At 43.5% G+C, this 21,446-nt stretch overlaps 1 protein-coding gene across 7 annotated transcripts in view; it reads right to left on the bottom strand.

Annotated features, from left to right (window-relative positions):
* Window positions 1–2,069, bottom strand: part of CARMIL1 (capping protein regulator and myosin 1 linker 1) — a 212,858-nt gene extending 210,789 nt beyond the window's left edge. For all 7 annotated transcript variants that reach the window (XM_061995599.1, XM_061995601.1, XM_061995598.1 and 4 more), the window contains exon 1: window positions 1,393–2,069. In XM_061995599.1, the coding sequence (XP_061851583.1) occupies window positions 1,393–1,432 (40 nt within the window). In that variant the 5' untranslated portion in view covers window positions 1,433–2,069. The remainder of the gene's footprint in view (window positions 1–1,392) is intronic.
* Between the last annotated feature and the right edge of the window lie 19,377 nt (window positions 2,070–21,446).

Here is a 21,446-nt window from a genome sequence, read left to right on the forward strand (position 1 = left end):
TCTAAGTAGTAAGATGTAGACTAAAGCAGACCACGTGGTTTGCATACTTGAAAAAAAAAACCAAAAAAACACCAAAAAACTCACAAAATAGAACTATTTCTGTCTATACAGCAAAAAATCTACAGCAGTTGCAACCATACATCCAGGTTTTTACCAGTATTTTATAAAACGCTGAAACCGGTTGCCACGTCTACCGGGCTTACCTACGAAACTGAAGGAAATGCAACAATGTAAATGATCTAGGTATGGTTTGAAGGACTGCTTTCGGGATTGCGACGTGTACCTTGTTGCCTGACAAATTTCTGTTTCATTCTGTCATTAAGGCAGCAGTTTAAATTATTCTAATGGTGGTGGAATCATTCCATCTCTCTTCAGTAGGCAAAACTGCAACTAAAACCAAAGGAAGTTTGGCCTGAGCATGGCAGCACAGGGGCATCATAGCCATTACCTCCAAATCACACTAGTTGCCAGGATTAATGATCCATTTATCAAAACCTCCCCAATAGCATGGACAGCATTTTCAGGGTCCTTATCATCCTCTATCATTTCCTAAGCATATATCACGCAACATGGGGGCTTGTGTCTATGTGGCCATAAAACTTTAATTACAAATACCATCACTCCCTTGTACATATGTAGGAACACGAGTCCCAAACTATGCAAAACCCAGGGGAAAACATAAAAAAAATAATGGCCAGAGTAGATCCAGGAGCCTCAGCCCGTGCCGTCAGGCTGAAGGAGCCCGGGAACTGACCTGCCCACCCGGGCGGCGGTGCGGGAGGCGCTGGCGGGCCGGGGCAGTTCCACCGCCCATCTGCCAGCCCCGCAGGGCCCTGGCGACCACCTGGCCTTTCCTCCGACAGTGCCGGCGGGAAGGCACACTGGGAGCCGGGCCGGGGCCGCCTGTCACCGTGGTCCCGGGGCGGAGCACCGCTCTGCCCGAGGACGGTGACACGGGTATGACTGCTGGCTACGGGCGGGTGGCCGCCCCCCCCGCTCTCCGCCTCAGGCCCGCAGCCCCCGCATGCCCGTTCCCCGCACGCAGCAGCGGGGCCAAGCGCCGGTGGCGCGGCCTCGCCGCCCCCCGCCGGCTCCTGAGAATCCTCCAGGATCTGTCCTATGCCTTCCTTGCCGAGCCCTCTCTGCGCCCGCGGAGCCTTCCCCGCTCCCCCTGGCAGCCCCCGCGAAGCTCCCACCGGCCCCACAGACACCCTTCCCCCCGTCGCCGCTGCCCCCCGAGTCCCTTCACATCCGTCCCACCGGCACCGCCGCAGCCCGGGTCGCGCTCGGTGGCCTCCCAGCTGCGCCCCCCACACACCCCTTCCTCCCACAACACCTTTTCCTCCCGGGGACGCCCTCACTGCATCCCCGCAGCCATGCCCCGTTCCTTACCGATCAACTCTTTGGGGACGTCGGAGCTCTCCTCTGCCATGGCGGCCACTGCCCGGCGGCGGGGGTACCCGGTAGCGGCGCTGCCTCAGCGGCGCGCCGCCCCTCCGCCAGGCGCGGCGGGCATGCGACCAGCGCGGAGCGGGAGGAGGGCCGGCCGCGCGCCGCTCTGTGGTGCGGGCGCGCGGCGGCTGCGGGGAGCGCGGGCGGAGGGAAGGGGCTTCTCCCGCCCCGTGGAGCTCGCTCCCTCCGCGCTACACGACGCCCCCGGCTGCCGGCGCGGCCAGGGTGGGCATGTCGAGAGGAGGAGCGGCCCGCAGGCAGCCGTCAGGCTCGGCGGGCCGGGCTCACGGCGGCCCCCGCGCCCGCTCCCTCCCTCTTTCCCTCTTGCACGGCCGGCTCCCCGCCGCCCGGCACCGGTGGCTCAGGCGTGGGCGGGAGGAGGCGGTGGCGGCTGCCCTCGCCCCGGGAGGGCTGTCGCCCTTACCCCGGCACGGCCTCCTCAGCTCGCGAGAGCCGCCGGGAGCCGCCCGCTCGCCCGCCCGGGCCCACCGAGCACCCGGCGGCAGAGGAGGAGGAGGTGGCGGCGGCCGCCGCGAGGGAGCATCACCCTCAGGAAGCCATCGCGCCTGCCCCGCCGCGGAGAGGAGAGCCGAGGAGGAGGAGGACAGCGGGCTGAGAAACTGAGCGCGGCAGGCCGGCCCCTCCTTCCCGCGCTCAGCCCCCGGCGCTGCGGCGGGCCCGAGAGGGCGGCGGCGGGGGCCATCTGCCGGCGGCCACCACTGCCGCGGATCAACCGGCACGGCACGGCACCCCCGGCGTCGCCGCAGGCCCCGGCCGCCACCCAGGGCTGTGGGGCAGCACCGGCCCTCCTCTGCAGCCGCTCCGCTTTCCGCAGGTGCACCTTCAGGGGCACTGCGCGAATTCTCCGAGTTCTCGTCATTAACAAATGTGTACGATATGAAGGGGGTGGTTGTCTCGTGGGAGAGGGATTGCCCAGGCTGGATCTCTTCAAGTCCTGGAAGAGGGTAACCTTTGATCCCGAACTCCTCTTATCTCTATAGGGACGGCAGCCGCTTCAGCACTTGTTGTGAGATAACGCTCTCGCTAGCTATAGCTTGGGGAAAACCTTATGCGAGGAAAGGCAAGTCTCTGAGCTTGTGCTAGGTGCAAAGGAACTGGCCCCCTTCTCGGGGCCAAATTAAAACCCACGAATTGCAGTGTTTCGCTTGTCGCACTTTGCCGTTAAGATTTCTTGTCGTGCCTTAACAGCCAAGTTTAAAAAAAGCAGTACGCGAGCTGCCTAATTGCACCTATAAAAATAAGGACAGAAAGATTCTCGTTGCGTGAGAGGAAGCGGCTTAGCAGCTCTGGAAATCCTTCGGCTTGTTTCTGGTAGTGATGCCTAGTTTCGATGAAAAGATCATTTTCACTGCAGCAGGACTGTGATTGGTCGCCCTCTATCCTAAAGGGGTGGATTACTGCATAAACCTCGTATTTCAAGAACTCCACAAGTGAGTGATGGATCTGGGAGATCCAAGTCTTTTATGGCTGATTAAGAAATCTGAAATGCATGCAGTGAAAGTGGCAAATTAAATCCAAGCAGAGTTATTTTGCTAGTGTAATACCATACTGCTGCACTCTGTGTCTCAGGGACTACTGCATACCCTGGTCTGCAGAAGAAACATGATAAACAGTTTGAAATTGGTGGATCTGGTCAAACAAGTGTCATATGACACCCTATGTCACCAGTCAGATTTCTAAATAATGTCAGAGTTTATTTTACTGATTTGGGAAGGATTCCCACAGAAATGGCTATTGTTTGCTCTCTTTCCAGATTGCTGTTTACATGTAACAAATAAGGACCTCCTTTAAAGAAAATAAACATAAAGTTAATATATTAGTAAAAGAATATAGTGAAGAAGCTTTGTGCTTTTAATATGTATCAATGTTAATCACATCTTATCTGGATATAAGTATTTTTACCTACAGAATGCACTGTATTCCTTTTCCATTGGTGGTCCCACTCTCCTCCCTGCACCTACATCCTTTTTAGATGCATGCAGAATACCTACTGACCTCTTCCTTTCCTTTCTGCCAATCTTTCCTCACATCTCAGCAGAAAAATGGGCTTCTTGCTTGCAGTATACACATAAGTTTATTTCCACCAAGGAGAGTGGGCATCTTTTAGTAGGAAACAAAAGAAAAACCCAAAAAAAAGAATTGAGAAACTCACATCTTTTCTAACACCAAGGGTGGAAAAATCAGATCATTAAGCCTGCATAAGAAAGGCCAGGTAATTTCATGCAGTTATTCTGTATTGAATCTAAAGCCACAGATCTCCCAACATGCAACAGCTGCAAAAATGGTGTGTTCCTTCCAGGCCTGCCTGCCTGCAGTGTTCTGCTGGGATACTGCTAGCACCAGCTCCTCCCTCCCAGCTTCCTACCACATGAGCTGGCAGCTCCTGGGGAGCTCAGGATGTATAAAGAGGAAAAAAAGTTAAAAAAAGAGAAGAGAATAAATGATAGCAGCAGGCACAGTTTTTTGGTTTGATTTGGGTGGGTTTTTAATCACCAACACCCAAAGTGAATGAAGTAGCACTGCCAGGGCTACCGTATAATTCCTGCTTTGGCACCTAGGAGACTGGACTTGATTCAAGGTAGAGCAGGTACAGTCTGAACTTAGGTGGACTAGTGCTCCCAAGGGCAGGTTCGGTCAGCAAATTGCATTGTTTCCCATTCCTTGTTCCCTGGACAAGATATAGAACATGGTTGCCCAGGGAGGCTGCTGCTTCCTGCTCCTCCAACTGCAGTAATACCTAGGTATTGGTGCTATCACATCTGTCTGTGAAAAGAAGAGTATTTCCAATCCCAAGGGCCCACCTCCCAGCACAGAGAGGATTGGACCACCTTCCCAGGGATCGCAGACCATCAACTCCCAGAGCCTCCCAAATGGAGACTCTTCTCCATAGGCAAAGCTGCACCATGGAGACTGAAGGCTTTGTAAGGAGGTGTGATTTTTTTCTGTTCCTGGTGACCCTTACTCTCCAATAGTCAAAGCAATAGAGACTGTGTCACAAACACCTTCCCCAGTGGCAATGACACTGGAAGAAGTTTAGGCCCCCTGCAGTAAGTCATCCTTTACCTCCTTTACCTTTTCATGTTGTGCGGGTATGAGAAACAGTGATACCGTGTTGTAACCTGAACTGGTGAAAGAAAGGGAGTTTGTCATTTCTGTAACTGAATTTTAATCAATCTTTTATCCCTCCTCACTCACTGACAGAGGCACACCAGCCTGGAGAGGTGCCTAGGTCAAGATGGGGTAACTGAGGCAGACTCAGCTGGGTTTCCTGCCTGATCTCAGTAGCATTCCCACAAGTCTCAGGTGTAGCTCAGGTCCCATGCTGTTGCTGAGCAGCAGCCCTTGCTGTGTCTGCGCAGGGCCTCCTAATCTCATGTTACCTACATTGATACAAACAATCACAGTTTAAGTTCCCTAACTAGGATCACACCCTAGCCCTAGCTCAGTGTTGTGTATCACATAATTGAAAGAGGCTACATTGTCTTCTACTAGAGCAGGAGACCTATGAGGTCATTTTTTGAAGCAATTTTTTAAAGTCTTTCAAAGGGGAATCGATTTGCCTGCTACAGGAATGGGAATCCATGTGGTTTCACTGAAGATATTTTTTTCTCCACTCAATTTGTTGTTGTTTCTGCCATGATGAAAGTGCTGAACAGAGTAGTGGCCTGGATCATGTGTGAGTTAGAGGGCTCCGGGGAGTTTTGCAGCATCTACAGCTTATACTAATGATAACAGACCAGGGGTAAATTAGAGTGAGCTTCAGAAGACATTAATCAGAGAGACATTTTATGTAGAAAGCGGGATGGGTGGATGTGTCTTCTGAATGGTAGCCTTCATGCATCAGATTTAACCATAAATTACATGAAGTAACTTTTGAGGAGCTTCTGACTCCACCTCTCACAGGTCTGTATTGTCATGGCATCTCAAACCCTGTTTTGACATATGGTGTAACGTATTCCTGTCTTCCACAATCTGTTGCCCTTGTCCTCCTTCTCAGCTGAAATCCTGTCTTCTCCTGCAGATAAAGCAGGTGTCAATACAAGTTGGTGCCAAGCCATACACGCTGTCATAAGGTAGGCTATTTGTAGCCTCAACTGCTCCATGTCCTCTCTGCCAAGTTCTTTGCCACTTGAATTTTAGCTTCATCACTGAAGAGGCTTGGTCTTTTTTCCTAAGAAGCAATAGTATGATGTCATCAATGTTATGATATGATCAACATCATGATCCTACTCCTGCTGAAACCAGTAGAAAGATTTTGGTTGCCAATAGCAGGTAGGTGTCTGACCAACACTCAAGTCACACCCTGGAGTCATCCTGCTGTGCAGAGCAGTATCGTGGTGGGAGGAACCGGATGATCCAATCTGATTTGCAGAGCTGCCTTGCAGCATGCAGCAAAAGCTCAGACCATCTCATGAAAGACAGGATAAAAAGCAGCAACAGATATAAATGACACATCCTTGCTGGTTGCATTTCTAAGAACAAAATCAAAGGGCTGACTTCTTCCCCAGCAGTGCTTTTGCAACCCCAAAGGTACTGTGTACTGCCCCAGTTCAATGCAGATAGGATGGGGCCATACTGTCTCATATGCCACAATACTTGCCAGTCAGCCTTCTCCAAGAGCAGTATGGTTTAAGGAAGTGTTACTTTTCAATCACTGCAATTATTAAGGGTAGACCAAGAGGCAGCTAACCTGCCACTCTATGATGGTATGTGAAGCACAAACAAGACACACACTTGTAATCATGCCTGAGCTCCGAAGTTCATGAGGTTTACTCATCTGCCAGCTTTATTTCCATTCATTCCAAAAATAATTCATAGCACTTCCAGTTTTAGTGTCTCTCTAGTTTTCAGTTGTTATAATTTTAACCCAATAAATACCTTTGTGTTTATTCTTTCCATGTGGCAATAGCATTAAATGTAATATTTGAGCCCTTCACATTGATCATAATTGTTCTGAAATTTGTACATGTTCCAAGATTTAGGGATGTTTTGACATGAAACATTAATTAGAAAAAGAACAGAAAACAATAGCTTGCCAATTGCACAACAGTAGGTATGTCTTATTTTGCTGAATGATTGGATGCCTGCTTTGGATTTCAGCAGTTGAGACAAAATTGAAAAGGAAAAATGCATATCCTCCATCAATTGCTAGTTTGGCAAAGGAAATGGCACACTTATAAGCAGGCTGTTGTTACCTATGACCAAGTCTTTGCAAACCATTTAGTCTGGGTTGCTATGTGTTCTTATGATTATGTCTTATGATTATTTCAGTACACCACAAAAAAGTGTTTTGTCTCAATTTTAAATAGGGTGAACCCAAATGCAGCAGCAAAGATGTACATTTTGATAAGGCATACTTTGATGGTAGTGTTAAGAGCATTACAACTGACACCTCATGAAAATCTTTATAAGAAAAATCTATTCAGAATAATTCTGGTTGCTCTACTGTATTACTGTATCATCCATTTCTATATTCCTCTTCTCTCATTCATTTTTAGCAGGCATATTTGCATAAAACCAAGATCATTGTTTCTCAAGAGATCATCTGCTTCTCCTACTTAGCATTCATGTGGAAGCATAATTCTCTGCATATCCTAATGCATTTAGTTAGACATTGTTATAATTTTTGTAACTCCAGATGTGGAACTAGAGAGTAAAAGCAGATGTTTCCTAAACATGCAGCCTAAACTGGCATCCCAGTTTATTCTGTACTGGCATTACTAGCAACATGTGGAATACCATTGGCAAGATACTAAATGCAAATGCAATGTTTTAAAGCAATTAAAACTGGTATGCAAGTGTTGTATCTTCTTGGCTTACCTGTCACTAAGTCAAGCTGCACAACATTTAGCATTTGTAAAATCTCATTTCTTCTCCACTACAGGCTTTCATTATGTCTGATGTCTCTGCAAAACTCTTTTTCTTGCTATTGACTGGAAGTTAATCAAACAACACGTCTTGATTGGCTTTCTGTCAGCCCTATGAGATTGACTGTCCCCTGGACTTGAGACAATGAAATATGTTCTATAGATGTTATTTGTACTGTCTGAAACAACCAAAAAGAAGAGTTATTCTTTGTGGCTACAGAGATGAATTAAATGAACCTGCACAAAACCAAATATGAAGTAGTTCTGATCTAAGTTTCAAAATTAACATAATCCTCTCCTTTTTAAAAGTTTTAGATTCTCTCTCAGCCTTTACTATCTTTATTACTTCCCCACAGAAAGTACTAGTAGTCCTTCCATCAATACCAATACCTTTCATTCAACCTAGCAACCTTTGCTACCAAAAAAAAAAATATGATCTGTAGTTCTCAAAAAGCTTTCTCAGAGACAGCACATTCTGGAGAGGTCTTTGACTACACGGTATGTCAACAATAACCTTTAAAAAAAGTGTGCTAAGTCTAAATAACCCTCCAGCTCCCAACATGATAGCCTGAGAGACAGGAAAGAGAGGATGAGAAGTATGGAGGAAAAGTTATTTTGACTTATACTGCCTTGAGAGTAGAAAAAGATGAATATGTAGTGAAAAAAGAGAAAACTGGCAGCAATTACATGTAAGTTTTAAATACCAAACAGCTTTCCAGCTACACTGAGATACCAGCCTTTTGAATACAGTGATAGAACCTGAATTCATTTAAGCTGATAAAACGTTTACAGTGTTTTGGCTGAATGATGTCCAAGATCCACAATACACTTGTCTTTTTTTCACAGATTGAAGAACTGTTAGGCTTAATTCAGTTTTGAAGGTCTCACTTCTTTACACTCAGGCTTGTAGCCACCTTGCAAAACTCACAATTGCCTCTGGCTTCGGGAGAACTCCATGTGAGGACAAGATTCTTCTAGAGAATCTCCTTGCCACTTCCATAGTGTCCAGAGTTGTCTTAGATGTTTTGTACAATAAAGGAACACCATCCATCACTGAACAACTTATGAAAATTTTATGAATAACATATGGAGGAAGTAGTAAGCAGGGAAAGCAATGTGAGCAAACAACAAGGACATCTTAGCTGCATGCACCTAATATAAACCAGCATTGGATGTGGTATTGAAATGTAATAGGAATTTGCTGGAAAAATTAGATTGACATTTTTAGGCCTGGCTATAATGTGATGTTAAAATAAGGGTTGACAAGCACAGTAAAGTTGAGGTCATACAAATTTCTTTGGCTGTATATGCAACATGGTCTTGAGCAAAACATTTTTTTAAAATGCTACTTTTCAGGTTCCAATCTCCACTTTATAAAATTTGAAGAAAAAGTCCTGTGCAATAGGATTATCACCAGCACACACAACTTCCTGTCGATAGCATACATGCATAATGTTCTTCCGAGTAGATCTGCTTCTATATATGGCTATTTACTCAGTCTTACTGAAGAAATAGTGTCCTAGGCTACTAATTTCAAGCCCTGTTTTAATTCCTTAAGTGGCTGGTATGTGAGGGCAAATGCCACCACTGAATCAAAAGTGATAAGAGGTTCTGGTTTGCTAAAGGGTCAAGAAATAAGTTCTTGCATCATGGCCCTTGGAGTACCACAGGGGAGCCCACCAGCAACTCACTTCACACTCCAGTTGCATGTCCTCCTCTGCAGAAAAGGAGGGGTAAAATTCACATTTGCAGCTTTAAAAAAGTAGGAGAAACACTGTTACAACATGTAACTGAAGAGAAAGGCTGTATTTGTAATAGTAAATTGAATAGCTCAGTGATGTTACTGAGTGCTGAAGATGACAAGCATGAGGTGGTCTGTATCTGTGTTAGGTGGCATTTGGCAGGCTCAGACCAGTGAACTGCATTTTAGTGCAGATATTTGCTCTCCAGGGTCTGGGTATGGTTCCTGGCACAGTTTACTCCAGGAGTACAACCTCAGCATGCTCTGTCTCTGCACCCCTGCGTGATGAAGGGTGCTCAGAAGACTTTTGCAATACAATGAAATGACTGGACATTTTGCTGCCTCAAGCCAGCAGTGCTAAAGGAATACTTTGAGAGCAATAAAGAGCAGTAGAAGGAAAAACACTTATAAAATTCCCAAGATAAGCCACAAGTATGAGGATATTGCAGAAGGAAAGCCTGCCTTGCAGTTCCATGGTATGCCATGAGCAAAACCAGCCTAAGAGGTTTCTGCTCACTTTATTGCTATGTTTCATAGTCACCTTACCAAGTGCACTGGTTTTGGCTAGGATAGAGTTAATGTACTTTGCAGCGATCCATATGGTGCTATGTTTTGGAGTTTTGATGAAAACAGCATTGACAATAATACAGGAATATGTTAGCTACTGCTGAGCAATGTTCACACAGCATCAAGGCCTTCTCTGCTTCTCACACTGCCCCAGCAGGAAGCGAGCTTCGGGTTGGCAAGAGGTTTGGAAGGAACACAGCCAGGACAGCTGATCCCAACTGACCAAAGGGATATTCCATACCATATAACATTGTGGTCAGCAATAGAAGCTGATGGGTGAGTTTTTGGAGGCTGCTGTTCCTTGGGGACTGACTGGACATCAGTTGACTAGTGGGGAGAATTATGGGTTTTTGCATCACTCGTTTTCCTTGGGTTTATTTTTTTTTTTCTTTAATTAATTTTGAAAGTTATTAAACCTTTTTCTCAACCCAAAAGTTTTCCAATTTTTTCCCCTTCTATTCTCTCTCTCATCCCATGATGGGGAGGTGAGAAAGCAGCTGCCTTCTGGCGTTAACACACATCAGGATATTACAATTCTTTGCGGGGCTGTACTGTAAACCAAGTGAGAAGATCAAAGTGAAAAATAAGTCATGATATTTAGATCATACTCCTAAAGGGCAGATGCTCCAGAAAAATCACAGATCATCATTTCACTTACTCTGAGTGCTTCCAACTACTCTTCCATTGCTTTAATTTCAAATCACCATTGAAAAGATTACACACTTGCTGAATGTATTTGTTACTAAGAAAGAATTACCCACATATTTATTCAGAAAACAATCAGCTATCTGCAAAGCATAATTTTATGTGTAACTATTTGAAGTTTCTAATCTCCAGCTACATTTTTGATCTCAGTTACAGATGCGTCTCAACTAGGAGAGCAGAAATAAGATCACATTATTTAGGCTAGGACATAAAGGTGACAAACAGGGAACTATGTGGATGACTAACATTCACAATTTGCAAGTTACACTTTACAGTCAGTGGTAGAGGTTAAATCATATTATTTCTGTTCCTTCTCTGGATTATTTACATAATAAACTAGCACAACAAGAACAGTGTGTTTCACAATCAGCCTGAAGTTTGCTTTTAGCATATGAGTGCCAGCTCTCATCAAGTTCAAGTGCTCAAACGATCTCTGAAAACAATTATGAAATGGTTACTCCCCCAGTGGACTCAAAATCTACTAATGAATTTGATTGGAGGTTTTTGGAAGCATTTTCCCCAGTCATCATCCTTGACTGTCATTTTATGTAATGCAATTTCTCAAAGCACAAATGTATCACAGAATCTTAAAAGTTGGAAGGGACCTTGTATCTGTTTATTAGGATTATTTGCAGTAAAACAATGTGGTGTCAGGGATGAATTTGTGTTTAATTTTCTCATGTTCAATAGAAAAGATCCAGCAGCATTTAGCAGTCTTCAGTCTGCTCCTAAGTGGTTAATTTACTGTTCAGAACAGGTTTTTATTACTCTTTCTTCCTTCCCTGCCTCACTGCACATGTGTTTGTCTTTATTTTTTTTTTTCCCTGCAACTTGATGCTCTTGGTTCTTTTCACTGTGTATTATCTGCTGCTGGCAGTAATCTTAGCTCTTCAACTGACAGCAAAATTATGAGGTGCTCAGTACAAGATGACAATTTTCCTTCCCTCATTCTAATTCATTTGCGCCGCCATCAAGGAATCTTTTCAGTACATTAATAGCTCTCTGCTGATAGAAAGCATTAGCTCCCCATTCTTCAGCAAGAGGTCAGAAACGATTTTTGTTTTGTAACAACCCATTAAATTTTGTGCTTTGGAAAATTCCATTGCTCTCTAATGTCAAATACTTAGGCTGTCATCTCAGTTGACATAGAAAAGGAAGAGAGGGTTTGCTGTGAGATACCAAGTGACTCAGGCAGCCGAGAGTCTTTCCTCTAGAGGACTATGGTCTACCACCAGCCTTGCCTAGTTGATTATTTGCTCTTGTTTTCTTTTTTTACCTACCGTTTAGAAAACCTCTTTGTTTCAGTGTGCACACAGGGGCTCCTAACATCTTTTTACTGGCTTTGAAAAAGTGATGGCTAAATGTTACTGTAGGCTTTTTTTCAGTTTTAAGGGATTTGGTTATACGTGTTACCAGATAAACTTATGTAAAATCCTATCAGAGACAAGACCTACCTAAGCTGATGCAAATCATAAAGGTCACCTCTGTAACTTCCACAAGGTGTTCACATTGACTCAATATACCATCATGTGATTGGTAAAAAAATATAATGTCTTATGTACCTGCCCTGTTTCTATACACATGACATTGCTTTATTCAATTTTCTGCATAGATGAGCTTATCTAGGTGGACAAGTGAGTTCTTTTATCCTCAGGTAGCTTTGTAATAGAAAACCTTGGTCACTGTTACACACACTCATATACACTCAGCATTACCAAAATCTAAAGTCTTTGTCAGGCAACAGTGAGGACAATTGTGTTTCTGATGATTGTACAGGCCAACTACATATATGACTCTTACTATGTGTGGAGGTAGATGGAGGGGATTTGTAGAGAGTCAGAAGGTTGCACTGGCCCCCAAAGGTGCCCAGATACTGGAACAGAGCTGGCCTGACAAGCTCCATTCAAGGCAACATGAAGCTGGCAGTGCTGTTCCTCATTCTGAAAGCAGGCAAATGGTCCTGGGTTTTTCCTACCTCTCTTTCAAATGCACCACAATTAAATACAAAGGGTAAAGCTTGCAATATCTCAAAACCAAAATACGGAGAATGAAAGCCAGAAACAACCTTGTTAAAAATATCCCAACCGGTGAGTGTGCAGTGCAATATACATACGACAACACTTGTGGATAGATAGGGCTGTGAGGAAGAAAAGGTAGCAAACTGTGGTTTTGGCTACAAACAGAAGTTAATTCAGCATTCATGGTAGCACAATCAGAGCCCTGCGGGTGAAAGCAGCAGGGCTCCTGGGCTCTGCAGTGGTAGGACACCCAAAGGACAGGGTTCGGAGAAAAGAAATCCATTTGTTTGGGAAAGAGGTGGACATCAGAGAAAAAAAACCCAGTATTTTGAAAGTATTGAGGAGGTCCTGCTTTCTTCTACTCCAGCTGCAAACAGAGCAGCCATAATTGCCACCATGGCTTCATCCCACCCCAGGGACCATTGGGGATCTCCTAGGGAGCGGTATGGGCACCAAATGCACTGCTGTAGGCATGTTTCCCAGCAAGCTGCTGCTCTAGGAGTAGCTGTATCTATTTCCAATTTTACATCAGATGGCATATGAAATTAATGTTCTTTAATAAGCAGCAAAATGTGTGTTGTCAGCAGCTCAGGGTAAACACAGATACAACTACATCTTCAGCAGGGCTTATTTATGCTTTACCTGTGTCCAAGAGTGCTCTTCAGAGCAAACTTGGACTGTTTGAATTCTTTATTTAGCTGTGATTCAACAAAAAGAAGGGAAAATCTGCCGCACACAGAAATACTTCACTCCTCCTCCCTCTTCCCATTTGCACACACCCGGTCGACTCATTTCCTTTCTCAGTAAAGGAATTAGGCGCTTGTGATGATGCATTTCCAAAACAAGCATTTTCAGCTGCAAAGCCTTTGCTTCTGTGCTGGGGAAAGTGTGCCAGACATCCTTGTCACAAGCAGAAGAGAGACCAGCCCAGGTGCTAGCACACAGCTTACAGCAGCTAGCTGTAAGAGATGTAATACATGGCAATGTATTTAATGCAACACACACCAGAGCATTGAATGCAATATGTGCCAATGCTGTTCAGTGCCAATGCTGCTGAGCTGTGAGGTAGCAGGAGATACTCACACTTTGAGGCATGGATGTTGCTGCCAGATAGGGCCAGAGGGAAATTGCAAGGGGTGGTAGCTGCCCAGTGAAGCCTTTTGAATTTGCTATAACACTCACACAAAGGAATTCCTCCTGAAGTAGCTCTCTGCTTCACCAGACTTGGCATCCTCCTTGCTTTTTTTCCAAGGGCATCAAATTGTCATTTACTTTTGATTCCCTTGGAAGATTCACCTAGTTTTTACTAATTCCTCTGCTGAAGCATAAGCTCTGCTCTCTCCAGAGACCCTTCACAGGGCTTGCAATGTTTATCATCATCTGATGATTTCCTCATGAAATAGGCTTGTTTTGAAAGAGAAAGTGTTTTCCTGAGCTGCCAACTCTGTTGTGTCTCCAGCAGCTGAGCTGGCTTCCTTCCATCTGAGGTGGCTTTCTTCCATCCGAGGCATCATCGCTCTTAATCCAGGGTCCTGCCGACAAGCTCCAGACCCTAGCTGTGCCTATGTGACTGTGTGGCCTTCAATTACTGCTATCTGTGGCAGCTTGCTGGATCTGGTGGCTCTGGAACAGTCACATGGGGGAAGACATTGCAGTGAAGTTTACAGAGCTGGTAGCTGTGTTGCTGCAGAGGTGCACCAAAATGCATCAGAACGACAAAGGACTAAATATCAGGAGATATCTACCCTTATAAAAACACACTATCTTTTGTCAATTTTCAGAGTGTGGTTGCACTAAGAGGCTATTTTGCTATAGACTGGACAGAAAGGGTCCCTTTTTTTTACAGCTTTAGAAAGAGTCCCTAAAGGTAGGCAAAAAGCCTCCTTCCCTCCACTTCAGGAAGTAATATGACACCATGGAGCATAAATTCATGCATATTCACACATTTTCTTGCTCAGAGGAAAAAAAAATACAGCAGCACTGAAAGAGATAGTTCAGAATACCACTAAATTACATGTGCCATGTAATTCATATTTTTCCCCTTCAGCAAATCAGTGCTATTCTCTCCCACCAGCACTTGGGATGAGTACTTGAATGCAGAACTGCCACTCAAAGCATCTGAAGTTCACATAGAGAATACAGAGAGAGTTGTGGCAAAAGGGTAAAACGTCTTTGCTATATAACAAAACATATAGCACTATCTGGACTACTAGTGCTCTGTTAGGATTTCTGAAGGCAAAACTGCTGTATATACAGTATCAGTTGGCAAGAAGGAGTTTCATTATTAAAGGATTGTTGAAAAATCCTGGTATTTATCAGACATTCAAATGGTGCCAAGTTTTTTAAAGCCCAGCTTCCTGTTTTGGTTTTTTTCTCACTTTTTTTTTTCTTTTGTCACTTGTTATTCAGAAGTGTTAAGTGTTTCTGAATGTGCCTCTAGAGCTTTCTAATTTTTGCTGATCTTTTTTGTACTTTGGTTAAGTAAAATCATGTTGAGGAGAGTACAACTTTTCAACCCATCTCAGAAAAATTGAAATATTGCAGAAAAATAATAATGGAACTGAGTTTTGATTTAACCCATTAGCTATGCAGGTGTGGCTGTGTATCTAATACTACAAAGTATGTTTTTTATCTCCTTACGAGATGAAAGGAGAAGATTTTGCTCTTGAGGTTAACACTTTTCCCTTACATTTACTGTCTTTTCATTTCATATTTCCCTGACATCACTCCGGGAAGAGTGTAAACTTTGCTACAGTTCTGATCGAGAGTAACGTTACCAGTCATTAGTTCTTCTTGTGAGTAAGGATTGACACCTTGTGGCCAGAATGTGCTACAGAAAAAAAAAAATCCTGTTAGTTTTGACTCATCAGGCCATTGCCTATTAGGCAAAGCTTTTCTTAGCCATCAGTTATCTAGCTCTTTAAAGAGTGAAAGAATTATCAACATGTGTATGGGTTTATGCTCTTTCGCTTACATTGTCATATGGTTAAGAATGACTAAATTTCCCATCTTCCAGGGAGAGAAAAAATACCTTTGGAGGCTCTGCTCCTCTAGCAGAGAGATAGGGTTTTTTTCTCTACTGAAAGCATCTGCAAGACCTGAACAAGCATAAGTAGCATGATCTCACGGTGGAAATTGCCGAGACAGACTGTTAACCAGGGGTCCCCAACACTTCATCAGTCCATCTCAGGATAGATTTCAGCTTGGGGAGCAGAAGAAATCTGTGAGAGGGCCACCATAATCTGGGGACAGAAGGAGTTTGAGCTACTTCAGGATGTTTCTGTTTCCACCATGCAACTTGCATATAGTTTATGAAATTATCTTAAAATCTCAAGTTTTTTCAATGTTTGAGGAGAAAAAAAAAAATAGACTCTGAAAATCTTTTCAGCCCAAGGAAGTAGAAATGTTATGGACTTGAAACACCCCTCACTCCAACCCAGAGTTTCCTCCTATGTGGATATTTAGTTTTGTTGTTTAATTTTCACTAACATCCAGGAATTTTGTGTCTGGGATTTGTACTAATACTCAAAGTACAGTTAGACATTGCCTCATATTCTCAGTGTCTACAAGAACTGTCAGCTAGGCAAAACAGATTAAAGCCGGTGATTTGAGCTGGAAAGACAAGAGAATACAATGAAAGGGCAAAACCCCAGACATTCCTGGTCATTCACTGAGTTTAAATGATGTCACATAAGAGTGATTTGTCCATCAGCGTGGGAAAGGTGAATTTTGAGCAGAAATGCTTAAGAGAGTGTGTCTAACTTCTTCAGATTTTGACTGAAATCTTTTCCCAATTAAAAAAAGAATAGTGAAGAAGAAAATGCAAAGCATCTTCCTGCTCTTTGAAAGTTTAATGGACTCATTTGGAGGCTGTCAATGAAAGAGTCACCTGACTCAAGGTCAATCTGTTTTGCTTGTGTACAGTGCACAAATTCTCACAAAGTACAACAATCATCTCTTGAAGATGACCAGGGAAAAAAATAATCACTGACTTTTTCATGGGTGACTATTATAATGTTACAAATGACCATTTGCCCATAGTGACAATGTCAAAGACACTTTAACCTGTACAACAAATGAAGTCAGAGTGATACAGATTTCTCATCTCTGTTGCTATATCGGCTTTAAGACCATTTGTGTGTAAACCTTTATGAACTCAAGTGCTGAAAGAATCATCCAAACCCTTTTCCTAAGTGAAGAGCAATGCCTTTTCTGAACTTCTTAGTTCAGGATGATTTGCTTCACAGGAACTTGTGCAGGATCCCTCCCAGACATCACGTGTCCTCCCAGAATCATAGCATCATAGAATGTTAGGGGTTGGAAGAGACCAGCAGTAATAATTCTCTTTGCAAGTCTTGTGTTCATTGCCTTGTACTTCATTCTCTTTATTTTCCGTTTGTAAGGTGATGACAGCTCTTTCTCTGCTCACTTGTCATGCCAACCAAGACGATTTTCCTGGCTGGAGCCACCTCTGCTGAGAAGCTATTTAACATTTTGCAGCCTATGATAAAGGCTGACCCCAGCACTGGGCTATTCAGCTGCAATGAACTGGATGTTTCCATCGTTGTACGACAGAGTTCATGCTTTTGCACATGCTGAATCCCATGTCAATGCAAAGTTGTGGGGCTTGCATGTATAATCTTTCCAAAGGGTGTCAGATGGAGTGATTTATCACTGAATTAGCTGGCAGAAGCAGAAGGTACTAGAGGCTATGCCGCTGTACCCCATAGGAGAGGTGTCATGTGTGGTTACACTTCAAGAGGAGGACAAAGGATGAGACACTTTTTGATGAGTAGCCCAGGGAAAATGTGCTAATGTGGGATTTGGGTGAAATTTTGGTTATGGCCAAACCAGAAGAGGAAGGAGCTCTAGCATTTCAGAAAATTATTTTAGGACAAGTACCAGAAATTGTTAGTTTTCAGGACTGAAAATCTGGGGGCCTATCCTTATTTGATGTAGGTAGAGGACCTTAGATTCTTAGCACTGCTTGCTTATCTTAATCATTGGAAACCTTTCAAAGCTTAGCTGGAGAGAACCCTGAGAAACTTCATTTGATTCTGAAGCTGACCTTGATTCAAACATGGAGTTGGATCAGGTGACCTCCAGAAATCCTTTCCAAACTCATTTTTCTTATCATTCTCAGAGTCATAGTTCTCCCAACAAGCTGTGTGACATGCAAACAAAGCCTCAGACCAGAAAGTTTTTAACAAAGCCACGATCAGGGTCTTTTCTCTTCAAAGAAATGTTGAGGCCTAAGTCAAAGTTTATTTACATTGGGATGTAAAGGTTACCTACCCACTAGAGACACAGGAAGACACTCTTTGCAGTTTTATTACAAATATTGGGGATGTAATTTCAAAATTTGAAGCCTGGAAGTTTCTGAATTTCAGCAGAAAATTAATATGCTTAGGAGATTGAGGCAAACTATTTTTATAGCATGACTTTGCAGTCTTAGTGGGTTTTTTTCCTATTTTCTGGATGACCATTGTTGTCTTTTCACAGTGATGCACTGAGTTGAAGTCTTTTATTCTTTGCATTAGTCCTGGAAATAAGCCTAAAAGATTCTTTTTATAGAGTCGTTTGTTTTGGAGGGAGAGAAAAACAATGCCCAGAAATGTTTCATCAAGCATGTTTTTCTAAGGCAGTCAGTGAGTAAAAGCAACTGAGTCATGAGCAATTAGAAGGAAAACTTTGTGTCAGACTACAGAGTAATTTGAACTTATTTCTCTCTTACCAGATCTCTCATGCAACCTCAGTTTGAGAATACAACAGATTAGAATGCAAGTTTAGACTTTGGCTTTGAGTCATGCCATTAGAATCTCTTATCAGCTTTACAAAGTCAGAAATCGTGAAGGCAAATGACTGCACTGGGACTCCGTATATTAGCTGCAATAGTTGTGAATTCTTTCTTTGTGTTTATTCAAAAAGGTGAAACACATCTACTAACAGGGTTGTTAAAAGACATAATTTATCTTAAGGGGTAGTGGAAGGTAAATAATAACTCATCTTTAAAAATCTTAGTAGTAGTTGAAGTGTTATCTCTTCTTCTGGTTTCAGTTAATCAGATATGTTATAGATATATGAGATAGCTAACATTCCTTATTCTATGGAATATTATTAAAAAATACTGAAGCATAGTAATAATGACTTTTATACAAATAGGAAATCAGAATCCTACATTTACTTGTAGAAAGTCAGTTTTGAAGACTGAAAAACAAACAGGTTGTGAGCTTACTTTGTGATATTGGACTCTATAACAAACTAGTGCTTGCAAAAGTGTAACTATACAAAAGAAGGACATAAAGTTCAGTTCCATAAAGTCCTGTGAAGCTTCCAGAATATTGCTTTTCATAGAAGAATCATAGAATCATTATGGTTGGAAGAGAACAGGTCTTAAGATTGTTAAGTCCAACCACTAACCTCATACTGCCAAGGCTGTCACTAAACTAGACTATGTCTCTCAGCACCTCATCTACATGTCTTCTAAACATCTCTAGGAGTGGTGACTCCACCACCTCCTTAGGCAGCCCCTTCTAATGTTTAATAACCCTCCCAGTGAAAAAGTTCTTCCTAATCTCCAATCTAAATCTCCCCTGGTGCTACTTGAGCCCATTTGCTCTTGTCCTATCATTCATTACTGGAGAAAAGAGATCAACCCCCACCTCACTACAACCTCCTTTCAGGTAGTTGTAGAGAGTGATCATATCTCCTTTCAGCCTCATCTTCTCTTGGCTAAACATCTCCTCAGGCAGTCCACATTGAACACGTTCTCCAGATCCTTCACCAGCTTCATTGCTCATCTCTGGGCATGCTCTAGCACCTCAATGTCCTTCTTATAGAAGAATCGGATATAGTATTCAAGGAGATGCCTCACCAGCACTGAGTACAAGGGGACAATCACTTCCTTGGTCCTGCTGGGCACACTATTTCTGATACAATCCAGGATGCCATTGCCCTTTTTGGTCACCTGAGCACACTCCTGGCTCATGTTCAGCTGTCTGTTAAGCAATACCTCCAGGTCCTTTTCTGCAGGACAGCTTTCCAGCCACCCTGCCCCAAGCCTGCAGGACTAAGCACTTGATTTTCTTTAACTTCATGCAATTGGCCTCAGCCCATCGCTTTAGCCTGTTTAGGTCCCTCTGAAGGGCCTTCCTGCCCTCAAGCAGATATATGTACCCACCTAGCTTGGTATCATCAGTATTATGACTGGGAGTGCACTCAATCCCCCTCATCCAGACCATTGATACAGATTTTAAACAGAACAGATCCCAACACTGAACCCTGAGGAACACCACTGCTGACTGGCCGCCAACTGGGTTTAACTCCATTCCCCACCACTCTCTGGGCCTGGCCATCCAGCCAATTTTTCACCTGTCTCAGAGTAGATCCATCCAAGCCATGGGCAGCCAGTTTCTCCAGAAGGATACTGTGGGAGACTGTGTCAAAGGCCATACTTGAAGTCCAGGAAGACCACATCCACAGCCTTTCCCTTACATACTAGGTAGGTCATCTTGTCATAGAAGGAAATCAGATTGGACAAACAGGACCTGCCCTTCATAAAGCCATGTTGACTGTGACTGAACCCTTGGTTATCTTGTATGTATCCCAGGATAGTGTTCAGTATGATCTGCTCCATGATCTTCCCTGGCACCAAGGTCAAGCTGAAAGGCCTGTAGTTCACAGGATCCTCCTTCCAGCCCTTCTTGTAATTGGGCATCACATTTACCATCCTCCAGTCAGCTGGGACCTTCCCGGTGAGCCAGGGCTGCTGGTAGATGATGAGGAGTGGCTCAGTGAGCACTTCCACCAGCTCCCTCAGCACTCTCGACTGGATCCCATCCAGCCCCATGGACTTATGTGAGTCAAGATGAAGCAGCAGGTCGAACACCATTTCCCCTTGGACTAAATGGACTTCATTTCTTGGTCCTCTTGGGTTGTCTGACCTTTTTCTTCCAAAGATTATAAATTCTCTTTTCCCCCTGAGCTCCAGCAGAGGCTATCTGTTCAGTCATGATGAACTCCTGCCCCACTGGCTCATCTTGCGCATGGGGACAGCTTGATCCTGCACCTTTAAGATGTCCTTCTTGAAAAACGTCCAGCCTTCTTGGACTCCTTTGCCCTTCAGGACTGCCTCCCAAGGGACACTGGCAATCAGCTTCCTAAACGTGTGAAAGTCTGCCCCCTGAAAAATCTAAGGTGGCACTTCTGCTGATCCCCTTCCTTGCTTCTCTGAGCATTGAGAATTTGATCATTTCATGATCACTATGCCCAAAGCGGCCTCCAGCCATCATACTTCCCATAAGACCTTCTTTTTTCACAAAACAAAGAAGGTGTTAGGTGCTGGAGTCACAATTACCAAAAAGGAACTTCAAAGAAAAAGAGGCAGAATAAGGAAAATATACTCGTGCAGATGGAAATTAGAGATGAGTTAACAATGAACACATATTTTAAGCTGATGATGATGATGATTAGTATTATTATTAAATTTAGGAAAAATACTGGGTAGAGCTAAAATCAGGAAATATTATATGAAATTGATAGAAGATGAAAGATAGAGAGACATTGATATGAGATTAAATTGATAAAACAGACTGTTAAAAGAGCTATCAGAAATGAGTAATTAAGGGAGCAGGTTATTATTTATTTAAATAAAGCATAGGTACAATACCATAGTAATAGAGTGGTCCAAAGGTTCTTAGTAGTCACAAATCTATTGTATAATTTTTAGTATTTTGCTTGGGTGGTAAAGTCAAGTTGGGAGCTTCCATATGAGCTCCATACTCATAGCAGCTCTCATTTTAGGCATCTTCCTTTGCAGAAACAAATTCCTATCCACCCTGAGTTTACTACTCAGAATGGATTTATAAGTTGGTTTAGCTCTCATGCCTATGAAAGTCTGGACAACCTGAAAGCCTGGCTTAATGAGCTGGCTTTGCTGCACTGAGTAGCTGTCTCCAGGTGAAAACAAGGAAGTTCAGGAAAAGATTAAGGAAGCAAGAGAACTGTGCCTTGAGTACAACATTTATTTATTGACCCATAAATAGTGCAGCTGTATTTTCAACGTTTGGTGGGAAA

The sequence above is a fragment of the Colius striatus genome, chromosome 4 (genome assembly GCF_028858725.1).
Source record: "Colius striatus isolate bColStr4 chromosome 4, bColStr4.1.hap1, whole genome shotgun sequence".
NCBI lineage: Eukaryota > Metazoa > Chordata > Aves > Coliiformes > Coliidae > Colius > Colius striatus.